Source organism: Anopheles maculipalpis, chromosome 2RL (assembly GCF_943734695.1).
Source record: "Anopheles maculipalpis chromosome 2RL, idAnoMacuDA_375_x, whole genome shotgun sequence".
NCBI lineage: Eukaryota > Metazoa > Arthropoda > Insecta > Diptera > Culicidae > Anopheles > Anopheles maculipalpis.
The window spans coordinates 86727115-86751488 of NC_064871.1; the positions used below are offsets into that span (position 1 = coordinate 86727115).

The 24374-nt window shown below is 44.1% G+C and overlaps 4 protein-coding genes across 4 annotated transcripts; 2 read left to right on the forward strand and 2 right to left on the reverse strand.

Moving 5' to 3' along the window:
• Window positions 1–1678: 1678 nt before the first annotated feature.
• Window positions 1679–1978, reverse strand: LOC126568640 (protein transport protein Sec61 subunit gamma). Its single transcript, XM_050225153.1, has one exon. It carries the CDS (start codon window positions 1965–1967, stop codon window positions 1761–1763), a length of 207 nt encoding a protein of 68 aa, XP_050081110.1. The 5' UTR covers window positions 1968–1978; the 3' UTR covers window positions 1679–1760.
• Window positions 1979–2756: 778 nt separating this feature from the next.
• Window positions 2757–3784, forward strand: LOC126568407 (peroxisome biogenesis factor 2). Its single transcript, XM_050224876.1, has 3 exons — window positions 2757–2819; window positions 2898–2975; window positions 3051–3784. The coding sequence occupies exons 1-3, from the start codon at window positions 2757–2759 to the stop codon at window positions 3765–3767; spliced, it is 858 nt and encodes a 285-aa protein (XP_050080833.1). The 3' UTR covers window positions 3768–3784.
• Window positions 3785–3857: 73 nt separating this feature from the next.
• Window positions 3858–4590, reverse strand: LOC126568499 (DNA replication complex GINS protein PSF1-like). Its single transcript, XM_050224988.1, has 3 exons — window positions 4513–4590; window positions 4378–4442; window positions 3858–4306 (listed from the first exon to the last, which is right to left on the reverse strand). Exons 1-3 carry the CDS (start codon window positions 4582–4584, stop codon window positions 3859–3861), a joined length of 585 nt encoding a protein of 194 aa, XP_050080945.1. The 5' UTR covers window positions 4585–4590; the 3' UTR covers window position 3858.
• A 510-nt stretch (window positions 4591–5100) lies between these two features.
• On the forward strand, window positions 5101–7633 carry LOC126567935 (calpain-7-like). Its single transcript, XM_050224305.1, has 4 exons — window positions 5101–5407; window positions 5595–6223; window positions 6300–7187; window positions 7256–7633. Exons 1-4 carry the CDS (start codon window positions 5110–5112, stop codon window positions 7628–7630), a joined length of 2190 nt encoding a protein of 729 aa, XP_050080262.1. The 5' UTR covers window positions 5101–5109; the 3' UTR covers window positions 7631–7633.
• Window positions 7634–24374: the final 16741 nt, after the last annotated feature.

The following is a 24374-nucleotide window of genomic DNA, read 5'->3' on the forward strand; positions in this document are numbered from 1 at the left end:
CACTTGGTTTTCTGCCCCCCGTTGGGATGCACACACTCACACACCCTACACTGTGGTACCTCCGGCAGACGGAGAAGGGCGGACACGAATTCACGCTTATTTTCTACACACGCACAGAATCACGCACGGCAACACAGTACAGGAATGATCCGGATGATTCGGTGCCAGCTAGACGACGGTGACGGAATGTCTTCCAAAACGCACACTACACTGGTCGCTTGTACTGCTACAGATTGGCAACAATCTATAGTATCCCTACGCAAACACGAACAATGTTTTGCTCCGAACTCCGTACTATAATGACAAGGGTTCCTTTATCTGGGCTGGTCCACCCCCTGCAAGTGCTGGGGCATCCAGCAGCCGTCTGGAATTCAACCGAAAACGGGAGGAAGGGGACGCGTGTCGGAGAACGACAGCTTGATCGAGAGGTTGTGATGCACCGAGAAAACAATGGATAATAACGACACCCCACAGAATCGAAGGACTTAGGACAACAAGCTTTGCTTTTCTTTTTCTGCTGCACACACACTCTCGTTCGCTCGTCTACGGTCCTGTCCTGTTTAATTTCGTTTCTGGGCCCAACAATAAAACGTCTGTGTTTTGACAGGCTGAGTATTAAATGCGTAGTCTAGCACTAGCTATGGGGTTGGTTGGGTTTGGGCCGAGCGTTGTTGTTGTCTCTGTCTTGCAGACGCTGAATCGCCTGTGTGACGTAAAGAAACGAATAGCGATGGAAGGTTTTGTGTGGAGCAGACTGTGGCAGGGTGTTGACATATGTTGACGAAACACAGTGGGTTCTACGAATATGGGCAAAATCGGTACTGAAGCCAGTATTTTATTTAAACGAAATGACGTAAAAATGTGAAATATTTATTCCAATTGATGTATTCCGTTAAAATTTTAGTAGATTTATATTAATTGTCCATCTTGACTTGACTGATTCCATAAGTAAATCATTTGATCAAATGTTTGGCAAGAACATTGAAGTGTAGCTGTTTTTCGTTTGCTACTGTAGAATTGCAGTTGGTCGCAAATCTTTCTTCTCGAAGCCAATATTTCTTGTAATAATATTACTAAGTTTTGATAACCATAAACCTTGCGCGGAGAGTGCATTCTCCGGAAGATGTTTTTCAATCCTTTTGCAATTTGCTGTGCCTAATAATTACTCCTCATTTGAACGATTAATTATGATATTCTTGCTTTGATCACTTTTTTAACATCTTCAAACAATAGCTCAAGCCAACACGTATCCAAACTAGGCAAGGTACGTAGCTGTACCGCACCATTGTAATGAAATACTCTTCCATACAGAATACAGTTGTTTCTTTCGCTGTGTAACACACCAAGCGGTATGATCGATATGTTGTTTAGTGAAACAATAAATTATTTATTCGTTTTCACAAAATATACGCGACCCTGCGCTAATGCACGCAACGGTGGGCCACAAGAATGAATTACTTCTAATATGCAACGCACGAAAACAGGATTATTACACTATTATATACGCGAGCGTTAGGGAACGGCGCCGAAACACCTTCGACTACACCAACTGCACACCATGCGCCGTTGCTGCCTTTCGTCTTCGTGCCAGTTCAGTGGATCATAGGAAATACCGGAGAAAGTCGAAGCACAGAAGAGGGAAACGTTGATTTTTCAGTCCATGAAGGTGGGTGTGTGGATGGGTTTTTGGACGCTTCTGCTCGCAGGATAAACGGTGACGATGAACGGGAAAAGAAAGAGGGAACGCTTGGATGTACGGCTTATGATCCGACGATGATGTTGTTGATCGGGATGTGTATCAGTTTCACGAAGAAACCGATGAATCCCATAATGCAGAATCCGATAGCAGTGGCGATGGCAATCTTCTGGAACTCCCGGCGGTCCGGTTTGGTGCAGCGCTTGATCAGTCGGATCGAGTCCTTGGCGAACGAGCGACCGGGTTCGTAGAATTTCGTCAATTGATCCATTTCGTCACTGTGCAACACAAAGCCAATTAGCAGTGTTTCGGAGACAGGGGAGGTTTTTACGTTCTACGGTCACTTTCACTATGACGATTGACCTACCTTTATTGGGGGACTGGAAATGTTTTCAATAACACCACGATCTAGTGCAAGCAGAATTCCAAAACGCAATGAAACACGAGCGTACGCGCTATGGCTTTCTTGGCTGCGATTTGTGTTCTTTTTTCCTCTATGTGTCCACTTTTGATTCCACGTCGGATGCGGAGTGCGAAGCAAGCAGACAACGTCACCAGTGGTTGCACAGCGGGATCGTATGCATGGGCATGCACGATGACAGTTGACAGAAGAAATTACCCAAGAGCCATTTGATGAAACGGTTGGCGATGGGATCGATTTTTAGATAATAATTTACTGCTGCTGCTTGAAAAACTGCATGCAAATGGTGTTTGGATTCTAAATAGAGAAAAAAGACAGTTTTTGCCATGAATGCAAATGGTTAGCCACCAAAATGTTGTATTAGTAGCTCTGTAACGCCATCATTCAAGCGGACATGCAAGCCTGTAACGCATAATAACGTCTTGTTGTTGTTTTTATTTGAAAAAAGGTTTATAAAATCTGACAATTTTCATAACATAAAATAATTCATAAAAAATTATAACGTCTATTCCTAGCTTTATTTACTATATCAAAGATTTTTTGGGAGAAAATTGAACTGACGGAGCGTTTCTTGTTGATAAGAAAGTGTTACTTGGGAGTGGTAGATCAAAACAAATCTATTTGTAAATAGACCAAATAATGGGGACCGCAAACCAAAGCTCGGGAAAGATGAAAACAAACTTTGTGCCACGGGTGAATCAGGTGCGTGATCTTTTTTAAATCTTTTGATCTGTCTTCCAATCGATTGCCCTGACCGTTTGCTTTTAATGTCTGCTTTAGCTCGACTCCATACAACTCGACAATGAGATAACAAACCTTCTGCGACAGCAGATACAGAACATTCTACAGGTTCTACCGGTAAGAAGAGTGCACGTGAAATGTTTTCCTAGCACCGATCTTACCCTTTCCCCCCTTTTTTATATCCTTTTGTAGCCTGGTTTGCTGAGTCACCTGCAGCCAGAGATAAACTTTGTGTTAAATTCCGCACTATGGAACTTTTCAATACGTACCTCGTACGCCACCTTTGGCCAACAGATGCTTTCAATAGCGTACGAAAAGGATCAGCTGACGCCGGAAAAGTTAGCCTTTCATTACTTTTTAACAACCGTTTTACCATACGCCAAAGAAAATTGCCAGTACCGTCTGATAGGATGGTCACGGGTTCAGCAGCTGGTACAGCTAGCCGAGAATGCGCTGGTACTGTTTAATCTGGTAAACTTCTTCAAGTTTCTTCGTTCGGGCACTAGACCTTCGCTAGTGGACTGTCTGCTGCGTATCAACCATCGGTCGCTGGATGGAGCCAAACGACGGAACATCGGTTACTCGTACATGACGCGTGAGTTGGTGTGGGCCGGCTTTATGGAGTTGCTCGGATTTACCATCCCTTTCGTAAATTACCATGCGTTGAAGCGAAAGATAAGGAATTTGTTGCGACTCGAAGCGACTCATCGGCAGGACGAACGGGTGGAACTGAATGCGGAGACAAAATGTGCGTACTGCAATGAGCGGGTCATACTGCCACACCATATGGGATGTAGGCACGTGTTTTGTTACCTCTGTCTGAAAGGTAACCAGCTGGCTGATGCGGGATTCCAGTGCAATGTGTGTGATTATCGGAGTGATACGTTCAAGAAGGTGCTAGTGTTGTAAGCCAAAATTGTTACATTTATTACATTTTGGGGGTAGTGGGTTTATAGGATGGGATTAAAAGAGAAATGTGGAAAAGAAAAACGATACAAGGCTACGTAATGTGTTGCAGAATTCCTTGTCGAATCAGCTGTTCGCACTGAAACTTTGGTAGATAGTGTTGGCTGTTCTTCTTTAGCAGTATTATCTCCCCATTCTCCAGCTCAAACTTCCCGTAATCGGTCAGGCAGCGGACCTCGATGTACAGTGATTTCGGTGGTTTAATGTCGTTCGTCAGGTTCAGCCCATACCCGTCATGGATGGAGGCCATATATTCGGCCAGTATTCTGGAGTATTTATTAAACCACACCGATTCTGGCTCGTTGATGCAAGCTTTGATTTCTGGCGGTAAAATTGGACCTACGTGCCATCGGAGCCGTTTAAGACGATGTAAACGATTTGCCAGGTAGGCGAGCACACATCGTTTCTGGCGTTTTATCAAATTGTGACGATACATAACGAGGGGCAGAAATTTACGATCTCCGGTCTCGTTGAACGTGATGCTGCGGTGTTTGCGAAAGAAGTCCAATATTAGCGTATGTGGTCGATAGATAAATTAATACAAATATCTTACGCGTGTGCATAGTTTTCCTGGTATATCTTTGAAATGTCCTCAAGTACCGATCGTACGCCATCGTCCTATAATAAAAACCGGAAAAAGCTGCTTTAAACACGGTACCGATTGGGCAGATAGGGTTGTGGAACACACATTAAACGCTGGTATAGGATCGGTCGAACGTTCAAACTCTCTTATTAGCTCAAATCCTTTATCGGACGACATGGAACCGGTGCGGAATTGCAACAGGCGGCCAACCTATTCTTGCAAACAAATGGGTATTGAGAAAAACACAGAAGGCGCCTTTTGGCGGTAAAATGTTTGTTGTGACAGCGGCAACGGATATTAACGAAGAACGCTGTCAATTGTATCCAATCAAAAAGAGAGTAAGACGTGAAAATAATGAAAATAATCAACTAAAACAATACCGAAAAACACATTGTAAATTTTTGCATTTTTGCAACATTTTTTGTATCGTAAATAAAAACAAAAATTGGAGTTTTTGTGAGTCGGAAAATGGAGCGTAGTTTAGGAGCGATCCCAAATTTTGACAGTTTGCAGTGTAAACAATAACAAATCCAACAGCTGAGTCATAGTTTGGCACTGTCCTGCGGGTGTTAATCCTTTCTAATTCCCTGTTCTATCTTTTCTTAAGCCTGGAAAATCTCATTGAACCGCTGACTCAAACCAAATCGGTTGCCCTGTACATATAAAACATAGTTCCACCTCGTATCTTAGGCTTGTAGATTGATGACTAGTGAAGGGGAAATTCGTTCCATCCTTGGCCGTGCGCTGGATGCCGATGAGGCGGGCAAAAAGGATGAAGCGATCGATCTGTATGGACAGGCGGTGGAAAAGATCCTTCGGCTGGAGGATCGCGAGAAGCGGGAGAAGTTGAACAAGTTCGCCAAACAGGCACTGGACCGGGCGGAGGAGCTGAAGGGCATCAAATACACGGGACAGGTTGTTCAACCCAAACAACAGCAGCAGCCGTCCGTGAGTCATTCACCAACAAACTTACAGCCAGTGAAAAATAGTAGCGGATTAGGTAAATGCTCAGTGTTACAGAACCCATGGCTCCAGAGCCGATTCCGAATCTATGGCTCCGGTTTTGAAATCGGAACCGGATCCGGAATCGTTGTATCGAAGCTGGCTCCGGAGCCGTGGAAGCGCACCTTAGCGCTCATCAATAAAAACAGTTCAATAATTCCTCTTCTTTTCACATTTTCCCATAGCCAGTCCATCACGCGCGGGACCCACGCTGGAGATCAGTGGCAACCGGCATGCCTACACAAACGAGGAAAAAAAAGTACTCGAGCACACGTCGCACATTAACGCGAAAGTGTACGTCCCCTTTATGGATATCGATCTGCTGGAAAAGTTCCACTTCCCGATGCCCTTCACCGATAAGGACGGCATGCTGGAGCTGGCCCCGAAACAAAAGCGTGACTTTGTGGGTTGGACACGCGTTAGTGAGCTGAGCGAGACGCCGCAGCTGATTGTCGGTGACCATGCGGACTTTTACAGCATCCGGCAGACGGTCGTATCGGACTGCAGCTTTGTGGCGTCGCTTGCCGTTGCGTCACAGTTTGAAAAGAAATTTAAACGCCGAATACTTACCTCCATCATCTATCCGCGCAACAGCAAGGATGAGCCGATTTACAACCCGAGCGGCAAGTACACGGTACGCATGCACGTGAATGGAATACCGCGGAAGGTGGTGATTGATGATTATCTGCCGTTGGGTCGGTACAATCAGCTGCTCTGTTCGTATTCGAGCAATAAGAACGAGTTTTGGGTGTCGTTGCTGGAGAAGGCGTACATGAAGCTGATGGGAGGGTATGACTTCCCAGGCTCGAACAGTGTACGTATTGCTAAGGAAGGAGATGGGAAGCATTGCGTGAGGGTGTTCAATTAATATTTTCTTTCTCAAACTTCAGAATATTGATCTGCACGCACTGACGGGTTGGATACCGGAACGAGCGTTGGTCAAATCAACCGAACCCGATTTTAATGCCGACGCTGTATTTAATCGACTGCAGGAAGGGCTTGCTATGGGTCGTTGCTTGGTAACTGTCGCTACCGGTGAGCTGACAGACGCGGAAGCCGAACGTACCGGGCTCGTTTCTACGCACGCTTACGCCGTGCTGGATATGCGTGAGGTGGATGGTGTGAAGCTGCTGCAGCTGAAGAATCCTTGGTCACATCTGCGCTGGCGTGGCAACTATTCCGAGCTGGATGCGGTCCACTGGACGCCGGAACTACAGCGAACGCTTGGATACGATCCAAAAATGGCGGCCACGTACGATAATGGCGTGTTTTGGATCGATTATCGCTCGATTATGAACTTTTTCGATGTGTTTTACCTCAACTGGGATCCGGCACTGTTCCAGTACACCTACTGCATCCACCAGTCGTGGAGTGCGGGTGTCGGCCCAACCAAGGACGCTTACAATGTGGGCGATAATCCTCAGTTTAGCCTAACGGTACCGGCAGGCCGGGGATCGGTATGGATACTGCTAACTCGGCACATCACCAGCATTGAAGACTTTCGCGAAAATCACGAATACATTACGGTGCTGGTGTACAACAGCAACGGTAAGCGTGTGTATTATCCAACCGATCCACCACCGTACATTGATGGAGTGCGCATCAACAGTCCACACTATCTGTGCAAGATCCGGCTCGATCCGGCTGCCGAACGGCGGTACACGCTGGTGGTGTCCCAGTATGAAAAAACGGCCACCATCTACTACTCGCTGCGGGCGTACAGTCGTACGAAGTTTGAGCTGAAACAGCTCGGTCCGCGGTACACGACGGTGGAAAATGTAAGACTGTGCCAAACCCACAGAACCGCTGTCTGGCCCACTGACCATGTGTTGTGTAATATTTTCAGCTAAACGGTGAATGGAAGGGCAAAACAGCGGGCGGTTGCCTCAATCATCCGCTGACGTACAAAAACAATCCACTCTACCGGTTGCACATCGGGCCGGCCGATACGAGCGAGCTGGTGATCGAGCTGCGCGGTCCGAAGGTGTATCAGGTGGGATTGGATCTGACGGTCGTTTCCCTGTCGGATGAAACCGTCACCGCACCGTTTGTGTCGCAAAAAACTGGCGTCTATCGGTCCGGGTTCTGTGTGCTCGATCTGCAAGGCATACCGGCCGGTGTGTATCAGGTGCGGCCGTCCACTTATCAGCCGGAGCAGGAATCGCCGTTCTTTTTGAAGGTGAAGTCAACGACGAACGTGGTGATAGAGAAGGTTAATTGAATAATAAAAGTGTATTGAAAAAATGTGATATATACTAGTAGAAGGATAGCTTTACTGAACAAAACTATAAGAAAACTAAAAAGTCTCTGTTGAAATTAAGTTTTAAAATACATATTTACATTGATTAATAGCTTGTAACACATAAAAACTAATCTATTAATTAGCAAAAAGTTAACGAAAGGGTTGACTACAACAACCACATTCATTTTAAATACAATTATTGGTTTTTCATATCCAATGTTCTGTCCAGTATTTTTGCATACCAACAAGATACTCCTTAGGTCGTCGTGGAACGAGGGTATGATTCCCTTTCATAGAAGGTTCCCCTAACCCATGAGATTCCCTGATCGGTGAAGCTCTTGTCTCCGGTGAGGCTCCCCCTGGTCGACGAGACTCGACGAGGTCCGCGAGGCATCCCTGGTCGGTGAGGCCCCACTGGTTGGCTAGGCACCTGGCGGCCGCCACCTCCTCCTATAGGTTAATCCGCCACTGGGGAGCCACAATGGGAGTAACCTCGATCCACTACTCTTCAAGATGTTCAGCCCATATTTGAGAGGGTCCATTCCTGGCCTTTAGTTATTCCACGAGTAGTACGTTACCCTCACTTTCGCTAGAAATGGCAATTACTTGCTTTATATCTACAATATGGACGACTCAATCATCACACATAAACGTTGTGTCAGTTACGTTGGAGTGCCCCATAACGATTAGTTGAGCCTCTTTGACCAGCTGGAGCGCATCGTTAATTGGGGCAACCAGCTTGTTGGTCTGTTGAAGCCTCTGGCGCAAGAGCTACGTGACCCGACATCGTCCAAACCGCTCTACTTCTAGCTAGTTCTACCAGTCGTAGAATTGGTATCCGTAGTGTGGTCGATCGGTCGGTCTCTGTCGCGCCTGGAGTCAATCTAGCGAAAAATCACAAAATTCGCTCTACGTACCGTAGAATATAGCAGTCGTTGTGCACTCCTCGATTTAGATATGCTGTGGCAGCGTACCTGTAACATGTAAAGATCCTTTGGCGACCTATCCATATCGTATAAAGCGATTCAATAAAAGATGAAGATTCAATTTAAAGCAGAGCTCGCATTTATTTGAAACAAATTTCAAACCAACAGACTGTAAAACTAGCTGCGATACCAGATACCAGGCGTCTCCATGGGACTTATCTTTTTTTTTCCTTTGTTACTCTGTCTTGGTTTTTTAATTGAATTTTTAATAGATATTTTAAAACAAATAGATTTTCCAAATGATTTCCATATGTTTTTCTTTGATTTCCGCATAAAAAACAACCTCAACTTAAAACTAATTCACCTTAAAATTAGCAGAAAAGATAATTTTACTTACAGCCTTCCGGTGGAATAGTGCAAAATCTCATACACCAAGCGTGAGTTTCACAATTTCTTCTTGATTTAACGATCTTCTACTTCATGTTGACCTTCGAATAGCCTATTAATACTCATTGATGCCACCAAGTTGGATAGTTAGTCCACACTACGGAGGATCAGTCCGGTTGGAATGTGAGCCCCTGTCCTGCAGGCGATTTAAAAAGAAATAATTTTGTCCCACAATTTTCTCGCAACTACCTACTGTGTTGTGCGGTTTAATTGTGTCTTTTGATTGCCACTACAAGACTTGACCACTTGTGTGCCATGTGGCCACGTTCAAGGAAGCTTAGACTGAACGTGAAGCAATAAGAACTGTGTCGTACGCTTCTATTGCATCACCCACTCATAAAACTCGAACTTATCATCGTCATCATAATCATTGTGATGGATTAATTTGCCATTGGTGGTGCAGTTGATGGATCTGTCAGCGTCCGAACTCCAAAAACTGCACACGCACACACAAAAAAAATGAATACGGAGTATTCTGGGAACTGAAGGCGAACGAGAGCCGAGGGAGGCTGTAATCTTGTTACGAACCCGCAATCAACGGAAGCCCATCCGGGTGAATCGTATTAACTGGTAGAAAATATTGATTGCCACAAACAGCTGGCCCGGGTCCTTTTGCACCGCTTTCAACCGTAATGCGATTGACCCACATCACTGGTAGCGGGGACGATGCATGGCAGGGAGAGAAAATGATATTGACTGACTGGTTTTTGATATTTTCGCGAAGCCACAAATGTACGAATACGTGCCACGGGGAAGCCCAAGGACCCATTGCGGACATTATGGCGGGATGAATGCAATTTACGTTGAAAGTTGCCGTTACCGTAGCTGCCGTCGGAAGCGAATCGGGTCGATCGTACGTTGTTCGCTCGTTCGCACATTACGATATTGATCTGGGTGGTAGCCGAAACAGGGAATTGTTGGTACCGAGACCAAGAGAGGAAAGAAGCGGGACCGGTTTCATCATCGAGAAAGTATGATTGAAGTTCGGGGCACGGTACCAGGTTCGTGCTGTACCGGGAGCGCTGAATTTGCCCCATTGATCTCTTGCGCACTGTCACAGCCATACGTCACATCCACCGTTCGACAGGTGCACAATGTGGCCGTCGGTTTAACTTTGATGTACCTTACACTTTTCATCGAACCTTTTCGTGGAAACACAATCAACTTACACGGGTGGCCCACTGACCCGTGAGTGCATATGTTCTTGGCTGTTTTGCTTCTACATCTTGGTATTTTGGTGCGATGACAAGAGGAAAAAAAAACCACCGGGCACATTTATTAGCCGAACATTGGTTCAGAATGACCTTAAAACTCGTTGTGGGATAGGTAATTCCATTTGCATGATAGTTTTTGCACGCATGACTTTTTGACTTGTGGTTGTAATGGGACCTTTACCTATTTTGTGTAATATTTCTATTCTTTTCTATTTTTATCTATTATTTTCCTGTTAAAAGTACAGAAAGAGCAATATCCACCATTTTACTGACAGTTGTTTATTACATTTATTGGTCGTAGTATGAGCATATCGGTGTCTGGATGCATCGCTAAAGTTCATCTGAGCACTTTGTATCATCAGTTTTCAAAAAAACAAAAAACTATTGCCCAACAAGAGAGTAATAAGAATAGCAGTGCGAGAGTCACACTTATGACCCTTGTTGAATAGAGAAGAAAAGACCTGTTAGTGGCTCTTATCCCGGCACTAAAGTCAACTCGTCGAAGCTTTTTTTAGAAAAATCCCCAGTATTCTAGACGACAAGGCTCAACAGGATGCCAAGAAGGCGCCTGCTGTCCTCAGTAAAACTATAGTGTCTTTGTCCCTATTTCTCTCTTCATTACCCTCCTCATCTTTTTCTTCTTCTTCTTGACCTGCTCAGGCTTGAGCACGTTGCGCAGGCCATGGCCAGGCCGCCAATCAGTTTCCAGGATACTCGGTCTACGACTGCAGTCCGATTTCCTACAGGTTTAACTCCACTCGATCCAGCCAACGAGCTTGCTATGCTTCTCTACGCCTCGTGCCGAATGGGTCGCTGACGGGCACCTTCGGGGTGGGGCATGAGTCCGGCATCCTCAACACGTGCCCCAGCCAAAGTATCCTAGCGCCTTTGACTACCGTCAAAATATCAGCACCACCAGTCACCTCAGCTAGCTTGTGGTTAATTCTCTTTCGCCTCAAGCACTGCTCGCACACCCTGCTAAAGGTAGTCCTTAGCCCTCCGCATAGGTTTAACAAATTTAGGATGAGGGTCTCACCTTCACCAATCATATCGACCTCCCTTGTTACCAGAGTTCGTGACACGTTTGGAGTTTTGGAGCATGTTGAGTGCGATTTCGATGATCTTCTAGTCAGATTTGGTCGGTGATTTGGTCACCATTGGCTAAGATTCACATAGACTGTATCGAGAGAGTGCTGAGATTTTTCAGAAGGTTTGATGCCTTCTGCACTTCTCTGGTACGTAGACTGGTGTCGGTTGCTCGGCTTGCAGTTCCTTGAATCACGAGGATCCTTTGCCTTATACTATATCATTGTTTCCCTCCTTCTCCACTGTGTTGATGCACCATCGTAGATCTTTTTGTATGAATTCCTTCTCGTACTCGTCTTCCTGTATTCATTCTCACTCGCCGCACTGCAATGCTTTGTTGCGTGCACTGCGCGCGTTCAAATCCACATCTATCCTTTTTTCGACTTCTTTCCCGTCTATTTTTCTCTCGCTAGGCTCCTATTTCAGGTAGAGCTGTCTAATTAGTTTCGATAAGCGTTAGCTAGTAATAAGTCCATAGTATAGTAAAGGACAGGCATTTTAATATATTGAGTCGATGTATTTGACAATCTTAAGGATAAGGAAGGGACAAAGATGGGATAAAGGTTAAGGTAAGACCACGAAAAGCCTTACCACAATGGAAAAGATGGAAATCTATATCGAGATGGAAAGGGTTGAAGACACACAAGAAACGATCTGTTAGATTGGAACATCAGAAAGGAATGTACGAGGACGTTAGGAGTGGAATGGGACATTCAGGGAGACTTGAGAGCGGGAGAGAAGGGATAGTGCTTTTTTGTAGCCTCTCTGACCATCTAAAAGAATCCAAGATAATAGATGTCAAATAAGCAACTTGCAAATAGGCAACTTGTACAGCAATATTAACTTCTTAGGCAACTGGTTCCAGGCGAAGCACAAAATCGTGAAATGTTTACCATTACAGTATTTCTAATGCAACATTTGATCAGCACTCTTCGTCAAAGTCCTTTGCATACGTTGAATGTATCGTGTAAAGCTTAACCTTTAAGAAAACGGAACAGCGCCAACACATAACTTCAGCCACCGCACTGCATCCCATCGCGATGATCCTTTCGCGCGGTCGTTTGCTGTAATCTATCTTAATTCCTCAACACGTCCCTCGGCGGTCATTAAGGGAGTCGCTAGTTAGCCATCGTCAAGCTGTCATCGCCGAGCTTCGGGTTGGGCGAGCCAGTCCGATCCAGTCTCGCCCGGCAAACGGACAGGCGGAAAGGGTAATTTGTTTTGCCATTCCCTTTTTGCCATTCACCCCTCTCAGGCTTGAAACCGGATGCGGAGATCCATTTTGAATCTCTATTTCCCGCTTGCGGAACGGCATGCGAGGAGGTTACTTTTCAGAGGTTTTGTTTTTGTCTTCTATCATTCAATGCAACGGCGATGCGATTGCATTCGGGAAAGAAACGAACAAAAAAAAAAAAAGTACTGGAAGGTTCTCGGTGTATTCGGTTTGGGTGCAATAATTTATAGCACTTACTGAGCGGCGCGAATTATCGTTATTTGTTGTTACGCGAATGGGGTTGCGGGACATTTGATGCCATTTGCCAAATGATGGTGCTTTGGTCTTTTGCAGCCGGCCCTAAATCACCTGATCGGTTGCAAAATGTATCGGACCACTCAGGCGTAAGGTAAATGTGTCTATGTGTGTGTGTGTGTGTGTTAGGGAGAAAGAAAACATAGTGCCACAAAACTAAAAAGAAAACGCGGAAAATGGGAGATGATGAAAATTTATTGTTACTTCAATGAGCGTGTACATCCGAATTTGCGATAAATACTGATTCCTCTTGTAGCAGCAGCAGCAGCAACAGCACTTTTTAGCTTATTTTCCTAAAGGTATCGTTAAAAAAACTCCACTTTTCCGAACAGAAATGTATCAGAAAGCCAAATGAAAAAGGCAAAGCTAAGCTCGTAAAAAAGCACGACAAAATCTGTACCAAATATCTTGCATCATCACGCGGCACATATGCTTTCGGGCTGGCCGCGGACCGTTTGCTGATGATGTTTTGTGACAAAAAAATGTCGAACCGCTTTGTTTTTGTTTGCATCGTGTAAGTATATATGGCTGTGTGTGTGTGTGTGCCAAACCATTGTTCGAAATATCGCTCCAGATGGCATTGGTGCATGAGAAGAGCGGCGGTAAAAGGTGCCAAGGGAGGGAAAGGAAAAAAGTAATAGATCCAGCAACGGACTTGCATGGTAGCACTGGCCGTGCATGTCCGGGCATCACATCACATCGTCCAGCAGTACGCAAAAGCACATAACGATCAGACGCGCCACAAGCAAAACACGAGCGCACTTCACTTTCAAACAATGATTTATTACACGCTCATTCGCTCGTGTGATTTTTCTTGTTTTTTTTAACTAAACTGAAACGGTTTACGTTTTTACTACGATTCGTGAATATGTATGCGATCATCATTCGAATAGCGATGGTTGTTTACCGATATGTCTTTCGCGTTCGTTGTGTGGTCGTGATGATGGTCACGTTGCTGTCGCTAGTACCGGTTGGCAGGACTGTAAGAAAATTCTTGCTTGCATTAATAATAGAATGTGTTTTAGATTTAGATTGTTTGAACGATAGTTTGCAAAGTTGGTGAGCTTAAAAAAAAGACACCATAAAGAGCTGTCACGTTTGGTGGGACCATTTATAGGCAGTGTACTGTGAGCTAGTGTGATGAATCAGAATTTTGTATTGTAGTTAAATTATTTGAAAAGTCACTTTTTTATGGTTTTACTTTAAAACACTTCAACAAACTTTATTTTTCAAAATTATAATGTTGCAATAAAAATTTTCGATTTTCTTCTAACGATTTCAGTCCGAGCAGTCCATGTCTTCATTGCCTTTCATTGTCCATGCTATCGCAAATATTCCATTCTACAACATACTCCACATTAAACGGGTAGTGTTGGAAGCTATTTCCGTTCTTCAAAGTCACTACTAGCCTGTAGATGAGTGTGTAGTCCTTAGAACTCCCCCCCCGTGGGGACGATAAATTGTAGTAAATAATTGTACCAGTCTACAAGTCTTCACCCCGGCCGGTACCCCGTGGATGGTTTGTATCGTTTGGTGTTGATTTCATCCGTTTTCTACGGTCTCCAGCTCTCTCCTGCTCAATCTCTCCCTCTCTTACACTCTTAAAGGCAGCAAAAAGCAATGGGGAAAAACAGCTAAACGATTATTCCAAGACAAAGGGTCAATTTTATTTGCTTCCTACTCATAGCGTGCTCTGTTGAGTGGGACGCAAGCATGCTAGTGTACACAGGCATATGTTTTAAAGCATTTGGGAGTTGCTGCCCTTTCTGTCGAAGCGGTAAGGCATTGGTGTGGTTGGTAGAGAAAAACGGAGTTTAGATTTATCCGCTTTTTGCTCAGTTAAATGCTGTGTAAGGCGATCGACAAAAGCAAACGTACTGCTGCATTAGATAAGTATCTGTCATTTGATTTTGTCTTCTGTACAGTTACGGATAGTTCGATGTCTTCCCGGTCAGTGAAAACATACAATAGACAATCACTACTTATCTTTCAACTCAAAACAGTTTATGTTGCTTAAGGCACTGCGAAGAGTTATCTGTATGTCTATAAACTATATCGCCTATATCGACTATACTCTAGACGAGAATTCCTCTTACGGCTACAGGAGGACACAAAGTTGACTCTCGTGTAGTGGCGATCTTGTGATAGAGACGGCCGTGCCGCCGGATACCAGACTACAGGACAGGAGCTCAAATCCCATCCCAACCGTTTCTGTAGAGATTTGGCAAAAAAGCAGCAAAAACGTAAAGATTTTGCTCCGCAGTTGTTCGAATGTTTGACATATTTTCAGTTAAAAATTGAGCTTTCTACTGCAAATTTTCCTGGGCTCCTGGGGAAGGCAAGCATGGGTAAGATTGAAGTATCTGCGGGAGAGTTAATTAATTATAATTAGTTGTGTTAGAGATGTAAGGCCATCGAGCCGGTGTAGGCGACAACGGTCTCGGTCTTCAAACGGCAGGATAGGGGTTCAAATCTCATCCGGATCGTCCTCCGCAGTGAGGACTGACTGTCCAACTACGTGGTATCGGAGAGTCTAGTAAGCCACTTTGATGGCCGGCGTTACCTTAGAAAGTCGTCAAGCCAAGAAGAAGAAGTTGAGTTTGAAAAAATATTAAAAATTAAATGATTCGGAGACATAGGCGGTAGACGCGTCGGGTTTCCACGCGTTGGTTCGTCTCCCTGAGCTTAAGCTATCCAGCTTACATGTAAAATTATGTCAAGGAAAGCTGATAGACCCTTCTCGATGTGGTTGAGGAAAAGCAGAAGAGGCTGAATAAATTAGGCAAAAAAGAGACCATTAGAGCGAACTTAGTGGACATGTAACCATCATGATCAACACTTAAATTCCATATTCTACAGATTATTGGTATCGGTTGCTTCAATTATGAATGCTTACTCCATTCATCCTTACTAATGGACGATTCTGCCCAAAAAAAAAAAAACAATTAAAGAGAGAAAGAGCAGCAAAAGTTCATAATTGCTGGGAAATCTCTCCACGCCGTTTGAAATAAAATAATCCTTGCCACGTGTTGTTACCATGTTCGGATTCGGGTCGGTAATACAATCGCGACTAAAGGATGTGAATAACAAACATAACAGTGAGTAAAGGAGCAAAACAACAAGCGAACCTCGGCAAAAGGTCACGTGGTATGTGTGTGAAGGAGGTGCATCGAAAATGTAAATGGCGAAGAATAAAATTTCGGCACACGGGTGTATCAATTATATTCCGAACCGCGAAAGAGAATCACTGCAGTGTGCCGTTTATTATGTCGATTCTGGTGAATTCTTGTTTTTTTTCGCTCCCTTTAGAGCTGGCCGAGAGTTTTATTTTCGGCAAAAATTGCACCGCTTTTACGTGCCACGTTTGTCACCATTTCCGACTGCATTCTGGGTTGGACTTTTTGTTTGTGTTGTGCTGTTGAAGGTAGTTGTGCAACTTTGTCTGTATGCATTTCATAAACCACCGCGGCATGTTGCATGACAGTGAGTTCCCGAGTAAAAGATACACTGCTAAATTATGTCGCAAAAAAAAAGAATGGAAAAGAAAAAAAGAAACGAGATAATATGCATTCAAAATCACTATAAACGAATCAATATAAAAAAAGAAAGAGAGCAAGAGAGAGCTGTTGCAGTATCGATTTAAAGAGAAAGCAAATAACAAATAAAAAAAGCGAAAAATAAATTTCCAAAAAACCAAACCAAAATCATCATTGAAGAAGGTAACGTAATATGCACATCCACAATATCCCACCGTAAAGGGTTCGAACGAGGGTCAACGTATCACCCAACCCGCGCACGGAAGTAGAAATGTGGCAATTTTGATAATTAAAAAAGAAAATCCGATAGTTACCAAATAATTTTCATTGAGCTGCATTCTCAGGCGGTACGTTTTTGCTGCGCGTTATTTGTTTAACTTGCGCCCGCAATATCGATCGGTCGGTCATATTTTGCAATATTCTATACGTTTTACTGAGCGCGTTATGTTTGCCTATAGCAGGCACATATCTTTTTTTCTCTCGGTGTATGTGGTTGTTGTTTAAAAGCGATGCCTAGGGAAAAAGAAATATCCGCACTGCAATGACATTTTAAGGGAAATTATCCTTCTGTGTTCGTTGCTGCTTTTTTCTTTTTGGTCGCATCCGTATGTACTTCGATCGCGTCAGATGATAAATTGCGCTCGTATTTATTGAATCGCTGGAATCACTTTGCTTTGGTTTAATGGATGCACGTGCGTGTGTGTGAGAGCGAGGGGGAGACGATTTTCCTATCATAGGGCTTTGAAATTAATCTATTTTGAGCCAGTCCTATGGCGCTACATTCATTGGTGGAAAGCAATAAAATAGTGTGCCTGGGTGCTAGTGTTTTCGTGGAAACCATTTTCCATTTGATGAGCGTGGTGTTGCAGAATTTTAATGAATATTTGTACAGATGTTGTAAAGAATTATAGCAATTAAGAGTTTGGTAAGGTTAGGCGAAGAGAAGAGGATAGCGAAAATGAGTGTTAGTTGTGTAAAGAATTTTGTAATTGAAAGTATTTTTAATGTTAGAAAACTTATTTTGCAAGGATTAATTAAATATTTACGTTAGTTGAAAAATTATTTAAACAACTTCCAGGAAAAGGTTTAAAAAAGCTTTAGTACATGTACAGAACGACCGCGTAACGATGCTGATTGCATACGTATGGAATCCCGCATGAGTCTAACTGTTTTGCTATTCTGGTAAATTAGAGTTAAGGAAGCCAGAAATGGCTGGCCCTCTGAAGTATGGCACTACCCAAATAACAAGGATAACTTCAATAAGGACGCTCACTGCCGTATGAATTATTTAACAAACCAAAACCCCCACACATTGTATGTAAAGCTAACAACGGCTCAACTTATCAGGGATTTTTCCCCTTATCAGGAAGAATGCGAAGTCAAGTTTTCTTGTTGGCTTACTCAGGGTTGAGCACGTCGCGTAGACATGGCCAGGTCGCCAATCCGTTTGCAGTAAACTCGGTGCAGAGCTACAGTCCTCCAACCACGGCTACATCCAGTCTCCAACAGGTTTGGCTCCACTTGATCCAGCCAACGGACACCTTCGCCACATGCCCTGCTCGCACACACTCGGTCCAAAGATAGTCCTTAGCACCCGTCGATCGAAAATGGCGAGTGCATTGGCGTCCTCCGTCAGCATAGTCCAGGTGCATTTCGTGTGTTGTTGGAGTCTCTCGGATTGTAGGAGTTTGTGGAGTCCGTAGTAGACACGATTCCCCTGAACAATGTGCCTTCCGTAGATGATTGAAGGTAGCAGAACTCCTCTGCCACAGTCGAGATCGACGCCGTCAACTGATACTCTGCTTCCGAGTTGGGCTCCATCGCGGTCAGAGCCTCCGGCAAACAGGTATTTTGTCTTCGTCGCATTGTTTCTCAATCCAACTCTATTGGCCTCGCGTTTCAGTCGGGTGTACGCCTCCCACATCGCCGCAGTTGTCCGTACGATAATGTCGATGTCATCCCCGTTAGCCAAGGAATTGGAGAGATCGGGTGAAAATCGTGCCCAGGATATCGAAACCCGCGCTTCGCATGACACCCTCGAACGATTCCGACAGCATGCTCGAAACTCTCACCTTGCACTGCACCCCGTCCAAAGTGGCCCTTAACAGCCGTACCTGTTTCCCAGGGAATCCGTACTGCTTAATGGAGTTCCATAGTTCGTTTCCGATCTATGGTATCATAGGGGGTGTTTTGTTTAAAGTTATATTATAAGAAAAATAACGCTTAATGCAAGCAAATGTTATGCTTCTGTAATACTTCTTTAATGCTGTGTTTTATGACAAAATACTCTGAAATATGTTGGAAAACTTAGAACACTCTCTAGGGAAACGGTTGTCCGTGAACCACGATGCTGGTGGGTAGACGAGAAAAATTCGACGGCGAGAAAAAAGGATTTTTTCCGTCACTTGGTCCATAAAAACATCCTTGGCAAGAGATCGTCATCTATTAAATACAAGGAGTGTAATTTCCAAAGGTTGTTTCTGAGCTTAGGTGAGCTGAATTCATCGACACAAATATGTTTGGGGACATAAAATTGATCATCTACAATATGGCAACCGAACACTTTTTTACTAGTAAATTAACTAAAAAAAAATCTCATCTCACTCTCGCACTAAACACTCAACTGCTTTGAGTTGCTGATGAAAAGTGACCTTTCCCAGCAGTAGGGCACACAAAATGGTAAAGCCAGTGCAGCTGAAACAACTGACAGCACGTAAAAACTACTGAGTGAGTAGAGTACTTGCGATGTTCCGGAATCCATTGGAAAGTTTTTTAATCTAAATCCTACCCTGTACCCGGTAAGCCTGGCGTACCGGTAAAAGGTGAATTAGGCAGTCTTATCGAAAACGGTAGGACCGAATTGCTGCGGAGTCTGGGTCTGGCCAGCGGGCTGACGGTTAACGTTTTTACATTAGCCACAGGATCGAAGTTTGTAGATCTCATCGAGACTAAAAGCATTCAAGTGCAGACATGGGGCGTGTGTGTGTGTGTGTGTGTTAAAATTGTACCATACGGCTCGGTAAAGCAACCAGGTGTACCTGTAGAGATATTCCGAGATTCAGGGAAGGATTCAGTGGAAAGGACGGGACTCCATTTTGAGACTAATGTACGGGACTGGAGGTAGAAGTAAGTAACAAACATGACTTAAAGCGTTAAACCCCTTTTCACTTCGCTACACGCTAACCGGAATGAATGATGCAACGGCCGTGGTCGATAGTGGACGATAGTTGATGATTAACCTCCATTACGTCAAGGGAGGGAGCGAGAACAAATAAGGTAAAACGAAGACAAAACTTTTTTCCGCCCTTTTATTTTCTATCCTTTGGCTCTCATCGTCACTGAAAGCATTTCCACTATATTAGAACTCTATAATCACAACTGATGCTATGTGGTAATTTTGTGGCCAACTGTTGCTCAACCATAATGAGTTCAAATCTTGCTTTTCTGACTTGATTTGGCACGAAAGCATTAGAGTGTCGTTTGTGATAAAATTTAATAAATTTTCCCGATCCGATCTAAATGTATGCAATTGTATGTAGTTTTACGAGCTTCGGACAGCGATTTAAAATTGCATATCTTAAGGCGTACTTTATTAAACAAAATGTTGACAACAATCAAGCAAACTTTACCTTAAAGATTGTTTTTGAAAGTGATAACAAATGAACGAAATTGTGTGATTCTGTCCATACCGACGCCACGTCTGATCAGGTACGCATTTTTCTCCACACATCACCAACCCATCATCCGGTCGGTGTGTGGTTGTGCGGTCCACCATTGCTATTACAAAGTTTGGGCACGTAAAGCTGGTACGCCCGAAACTAATGAACTAATCCCCTATGGGTTATGCGGTACGGGTACGGAACGGTGCTGGAAAGGATTGCCGCATACCATTTAAACCTTCCGTTGCATGCGAGCACATTGGACGACTAATGACGGACGGCTTAAAGCGCGTGTTAAAGGTAAAAAAGAACTCCCTTTAACTGGACAAGCTAGGAAGAATTTAATCTCGGCAAAGTCATAGCTCACAGCTTCACGTTTGACATTTCCTTTAACGTAGCGATAGCTTCACTTGGCAACCCATTAAGGTACAGACCAGCACCCAGCAACAGCCTGTTGTTCATCGAAACCTAAATGCATAAACTATGAATTGTCATTCCTGTGAACTCACCGGCACCAGCGGGGCCCATCCATATTGTATGCCCGTGACCGATGAAACCTTGGTAGCTACTACCTTGACACTTTTGAGGGTTAGCTTCTTCCCTCAACTGCAACACACATACGCGCTGGAACTGTGAAAGCGACACTACGACGACGTATTTAGACACGTTTGGTTTCGCGATACACGTGAGACACGATAATCGTAAATTGACTTTGGTAAACTTAATTAATTAAACTTTAATGCGGTGAGGATGAGAAAGTCAAGGCTTTGAGGAGGGGGCCGTTGGGAAGATGGTACCCACCTTCTCCTTCGACCGTTCTCTTACAGCTCTATCGATCGCGCTTTCGCATCACCATCACGGCAACTGTCGAAACTTTTCTGGTTGGGCGTCTTATTTACGAACCTCGCATACCAAACAACGTCTTCGATCGATCGGGCTCAAGTGGCACGAGGTGGTAAGGAAGTTAGACGTGTATGCAACATCGTACAACGGAGTCAACGGATGGCAAAGTATAAAGGGTGCGCTATGTCCCAGTGGATGAGCCCCCTCGCGGGCTAAATAGTCACATTGATACATGATAAAATGTGGCATTTCGTCGTCGCAACATTCGTGGCTTTGCATCATTTTTGGTAGAGGAATCTCTCTGGAGATGGCTTTAAATTATGCAATCAGTTTGAGTTTCGAAGTTGTCAGTAAACAGAATATGATGACTTTCGTCGTACGAGTGATGATGACGAATGTAAGGAGGCTTGAAATAGGAAAACAAATTAATACAAACAACCTCTGTTGAGCTTCGTTTTGATGTATTTTTGAAAGATCGTTTAGAGGGGCATAAGCTTTCTTATTCCAACAGCCACCATCAACAAGATAAGAACCAAAAGAATGGCGACAACCACTGTTGACCCTGCAAGATGGTGATTATGATTGGTGATAGGTGATAGCATCTTTATACTAGTTGAAAATATATTGTGTAAGAAGTCAGAATCGAAAACATCGTAATTCGTGTAATCGTTTACCTGCGTTCACGAGAAAAATATTTGCAGTGGTATTTGGGTCCATATGTGAAAAACTATAAGGAGGAGCCAATACAATGACGGGCTCTACAAGCAGTAAACCAGGCTCTGGTGGGTTGGCGTTGGTTGTTTTTTTTTAAGATTCCCTTGGATCCCAAAAGAGACCAAGTATTGTCAGGCGCCACGCTCTTGGTACTTTGGTACGATACGGAATCGTGCGGTGTAAACCTAAACGTTTTTCGTCTTCTTACCTAATTATCAGGGTAGGCTTTACTTCTGTAAGAGAGATGTTTCATATAAAGGAAATGTTCCAGCGCCACGCTGTGACATCTTGGTTAGAGATGTCTGGTGTATAAGGTTCACGATCGCTTAGACTCGAGGAAGCCATCGGGGCTCTTACAACAACTAATTCGTTGTGGGCTACAGCTCGCAGCACTTTTCGAACCGGGGGACCCAAGCGGATGATAACACTGCATGCGGTGGATCAGGCTGCATGTAGACCGTCCCCGTTAACATGCACTGCGTACTAAGGCCGATGCTTTGGCAGCCATCAAAACCTCAGCTTATTCGTCTGGCATCCCAGCCGGCTCAGATGGGAAGGTCGGAGTTTGTTGGCCCGGTGGACTCCCCTTTAGCATGACTGGATGACTTTCACATGGAGAAAGCAGGCCTATTAGAAAAAAAGCGTCAATCTGATGGCGTTGATGTGAGTATCGGAAATATTGGGATTTTAGAGTGACATATGGCGTCCTCTTTTCCATATCATGTAGATCAGGAGCAATTTTGCAAAAAAGAATTATTAATATATTTTTATACTTTAATTGAATTACATATTTTTGTTGATGTTTTCTATAACTTCTCCCACAATCTTTTTTTCATTTTTAATGTACAAATCCAGATTCTTTTTCAAGCAGTGCTTTAATACGTTTTATACGATGCAGCATGGCGGGTTGACTCCGCTCCACTAAAGTGCTTCTTTCTTTGCAAAAACATCATAAAAAGCATCCGTAATGGAGTCAAACATAAGCTTCTGCATTCAGTGCAAGAGTTAAAGGACGAGCGCGTAGGATGCAAACGACAACCTGGGACGAATCGTCGTCGTGCATACGCCACACATACACGGATTTAATGGAAACGTGAAAAATGAAATATCAATTTCAAACGGAATGACAACACTGGTGGCATGTAGCACAAGGACAAGTTGCCTTTCCCACTTGGTTGTCTTTGTCATACTGGTGGAAGAAAGAGAAAAAAAAGTAAAGAAGTAGTAAGCTCACCCAACAATGTCAGTGAATAAATCGTTGAGACACACTCGAACAAAATCAGACACACTCCTGAACCGATTCAAGCTAAACAACGATGAACGTCACAGATGCAGAGGGCGAGTGAGATAGTGAGCTGGAGCGAAATTCATGGCTGCTCATAAATATGTTTTTTTTATACTTTTACACACAAATTTGCACACGACAGACCGGCAACATGGGTGATGACCCACGTTACCGTCGACGCAAACGATGTTGGATTGGCGTTTTACAACGCCAAACGAGACCAATCAACGTGTTCGCGCGGTGGACCAGGCCAGCACATTCGAGCGTGCCGGCTGGTGGTGCACGTTTGGTGAAAAGAGCAAAGATTACAGAATTTAACAGACGTTGCTATACATTTTTACATCAATCCACCATACGGTGGGAGACTTTGATATTCGTTCGAATGGTTGGTGTTTAAATAAAAGCACGAGCAACGATTGCAGATTGGATTTGCAGATGGAGCCTGGTGCTTGGTGCTGTACAATCTCACAGGGGAAGCAGGGCAGCCGGGCACGAACAACGCTTTACCTTGAAGATTAATAAAAGCAAGTGACGCAGCGTAATGGATCGTTGCACTCCGTCACAATAAGTCCGGGGAACCCCCGGTACGCTTCTAGCGCAACAAAATGAAGTCCACCCAGAGTTTGAATGGGGAAACAATTTACTTGAACTGCTGCTCCTGCCTGCATTCAGTACTTTCATCTCCTTTGCTTTTGCTATTTGGCTCACCATCCAGCCTTCGCTTACGCCCCGTTTTATTTTGCCCCAGTAGAAAGTCAGACGCGTTTTGAAAGACTTTTCTTTTCATTTGTCTTTTGCCGTGTGACCGTTCTGTGCTGTGTTCTTAGGCGTGTGAGTGTGTGTGTGTGAGAGGGGAAAGAAGAAAAAGAAAGCAAAAAAAAGGGACTGAATACGGTGGTGTAGTTAAGTGAGAATAAAAATAGTAGCGTAAATCATGGCGGCAAAACGGGACGAGCCCGAACGGCTCGGACCCAGAATTATGAATGTCATGCCGAGCCGGGTGGAATCGCCGGTTGGGGGATGAACACCCAGAACCCGGGCGGAAAACTATTAAAATGATACATTATATTTAATATCAGGGGAAAATTTACGACAGAAAAATGAGGCTTTCATATATATTTTCTCACTTAATATTGGTGGTGTCCTCGCGCAATGTCCGTAGCGCGTCTTGGGAGACGGATGCTTTTCTTTCTTTTTAGTGTCTGCGTGTGAATGTTTCGGTGTCTCGTACGGTTTGGAGTTTGGACGAATGGTTCACGGGTCTGTGGCCAGATGCAAATGAAAAATAGTTTCGGGATGGCTGTCGGTGTGCCTGGTGGGACGTGTATGCTCGCCACCTTGTCATATGGTACGCAGAGGGTTTTAATATGTACTGCTTTTTTTCTTCTTCATTCGAGATGAATGATGATGGTAGGATTTATTTTTTTGTTGTTTCTGCTTGATGCTACTCCGTGCCGGATACTGGGGAGGTTAGAAGAGCAAAAG

What these genes read in the sequence shown, in the direction of transcription:
- LOC126568640 (XM_050225153.1), bottom strand. Translation starts at nt 1,967, where the DNA reads ATGGATCAATTGACGAAATTCTACGAACCCGGTCGCTCGTTCGCCAAG.
- LOC126568499 (XM_050224988.1), bottom strand. Translation starts at nt 4,584, where the DNA reads ATGTCGTCCGATAAAGGATTTGAGCTAATAAGAGAGTTTGAACGTTCG. An exon ending in ATCCTATACCAGCGTTTAAT is followed by an intron (nt 4,443 to 4,512) that starts GTGTGTTCCACA and finishes TTTTTATTATAG; the next exon opens with GACGATGGCGTACGATCGGT. An exon ending in CAGGAAAACTATGCACACGC is followed by an intron (nt 4,307 to 4,377) that starts GTAAGATATTTG and finishes CAAACACCGCAG; the next exon opens with CATCACGTTCAACGAGACCG.
- LOC126568407 (XM_050224876.1), top strand. Translation starts at nt 2,757, where the DNA reads ATGGGGACCGCAAACCAAAGCTCGGGAAAGATGAAAACAAACTTTGTG. An exon ending in TTGTGCCACGGGTGAATCAG is followed by an intron (nt 2,820 to 2,897) that starts GTGCGTGATCTT and finishes TGTCTGCTTTAG; the next exon opens with CTCGACTCCATACAACTCGA. An exon ending in ACATTCTACAGGTTCTACCG is followed by an intron (nt 2,976 to 3,050) that starts GTAAGAAGAGTG and finishes ATCCTTTTGTAG; the next exon opens with CCTGGTTTGCTGAGTCACCT.
- LOC126567935 (XM_050224305.1), top strand. Translation starts at nt 5,110, where the DNA reads ATGACTAGTGAAGGGGAAATTCGTTCCATCCTTGGCCGTGCGCTGGAT. An exon ending in GAAAAATAGTAGCGGATTAG is followed by an intron (nt 5,408 to 5,594) that starts GTAAATGCTCAG and finishes ATTTTCCCATAG; the next exon opens with CCAGTCCATCACGCGCGGGA. An exon ending in ACTTCCCAGGCTCGAACAGT is followed by an intron (nt 6,224 to 6,299) that starts GTACGTATTGCT and finishes CTCAAACTTCAG; the next exon opens with AATATTGATCTGCACGCACT.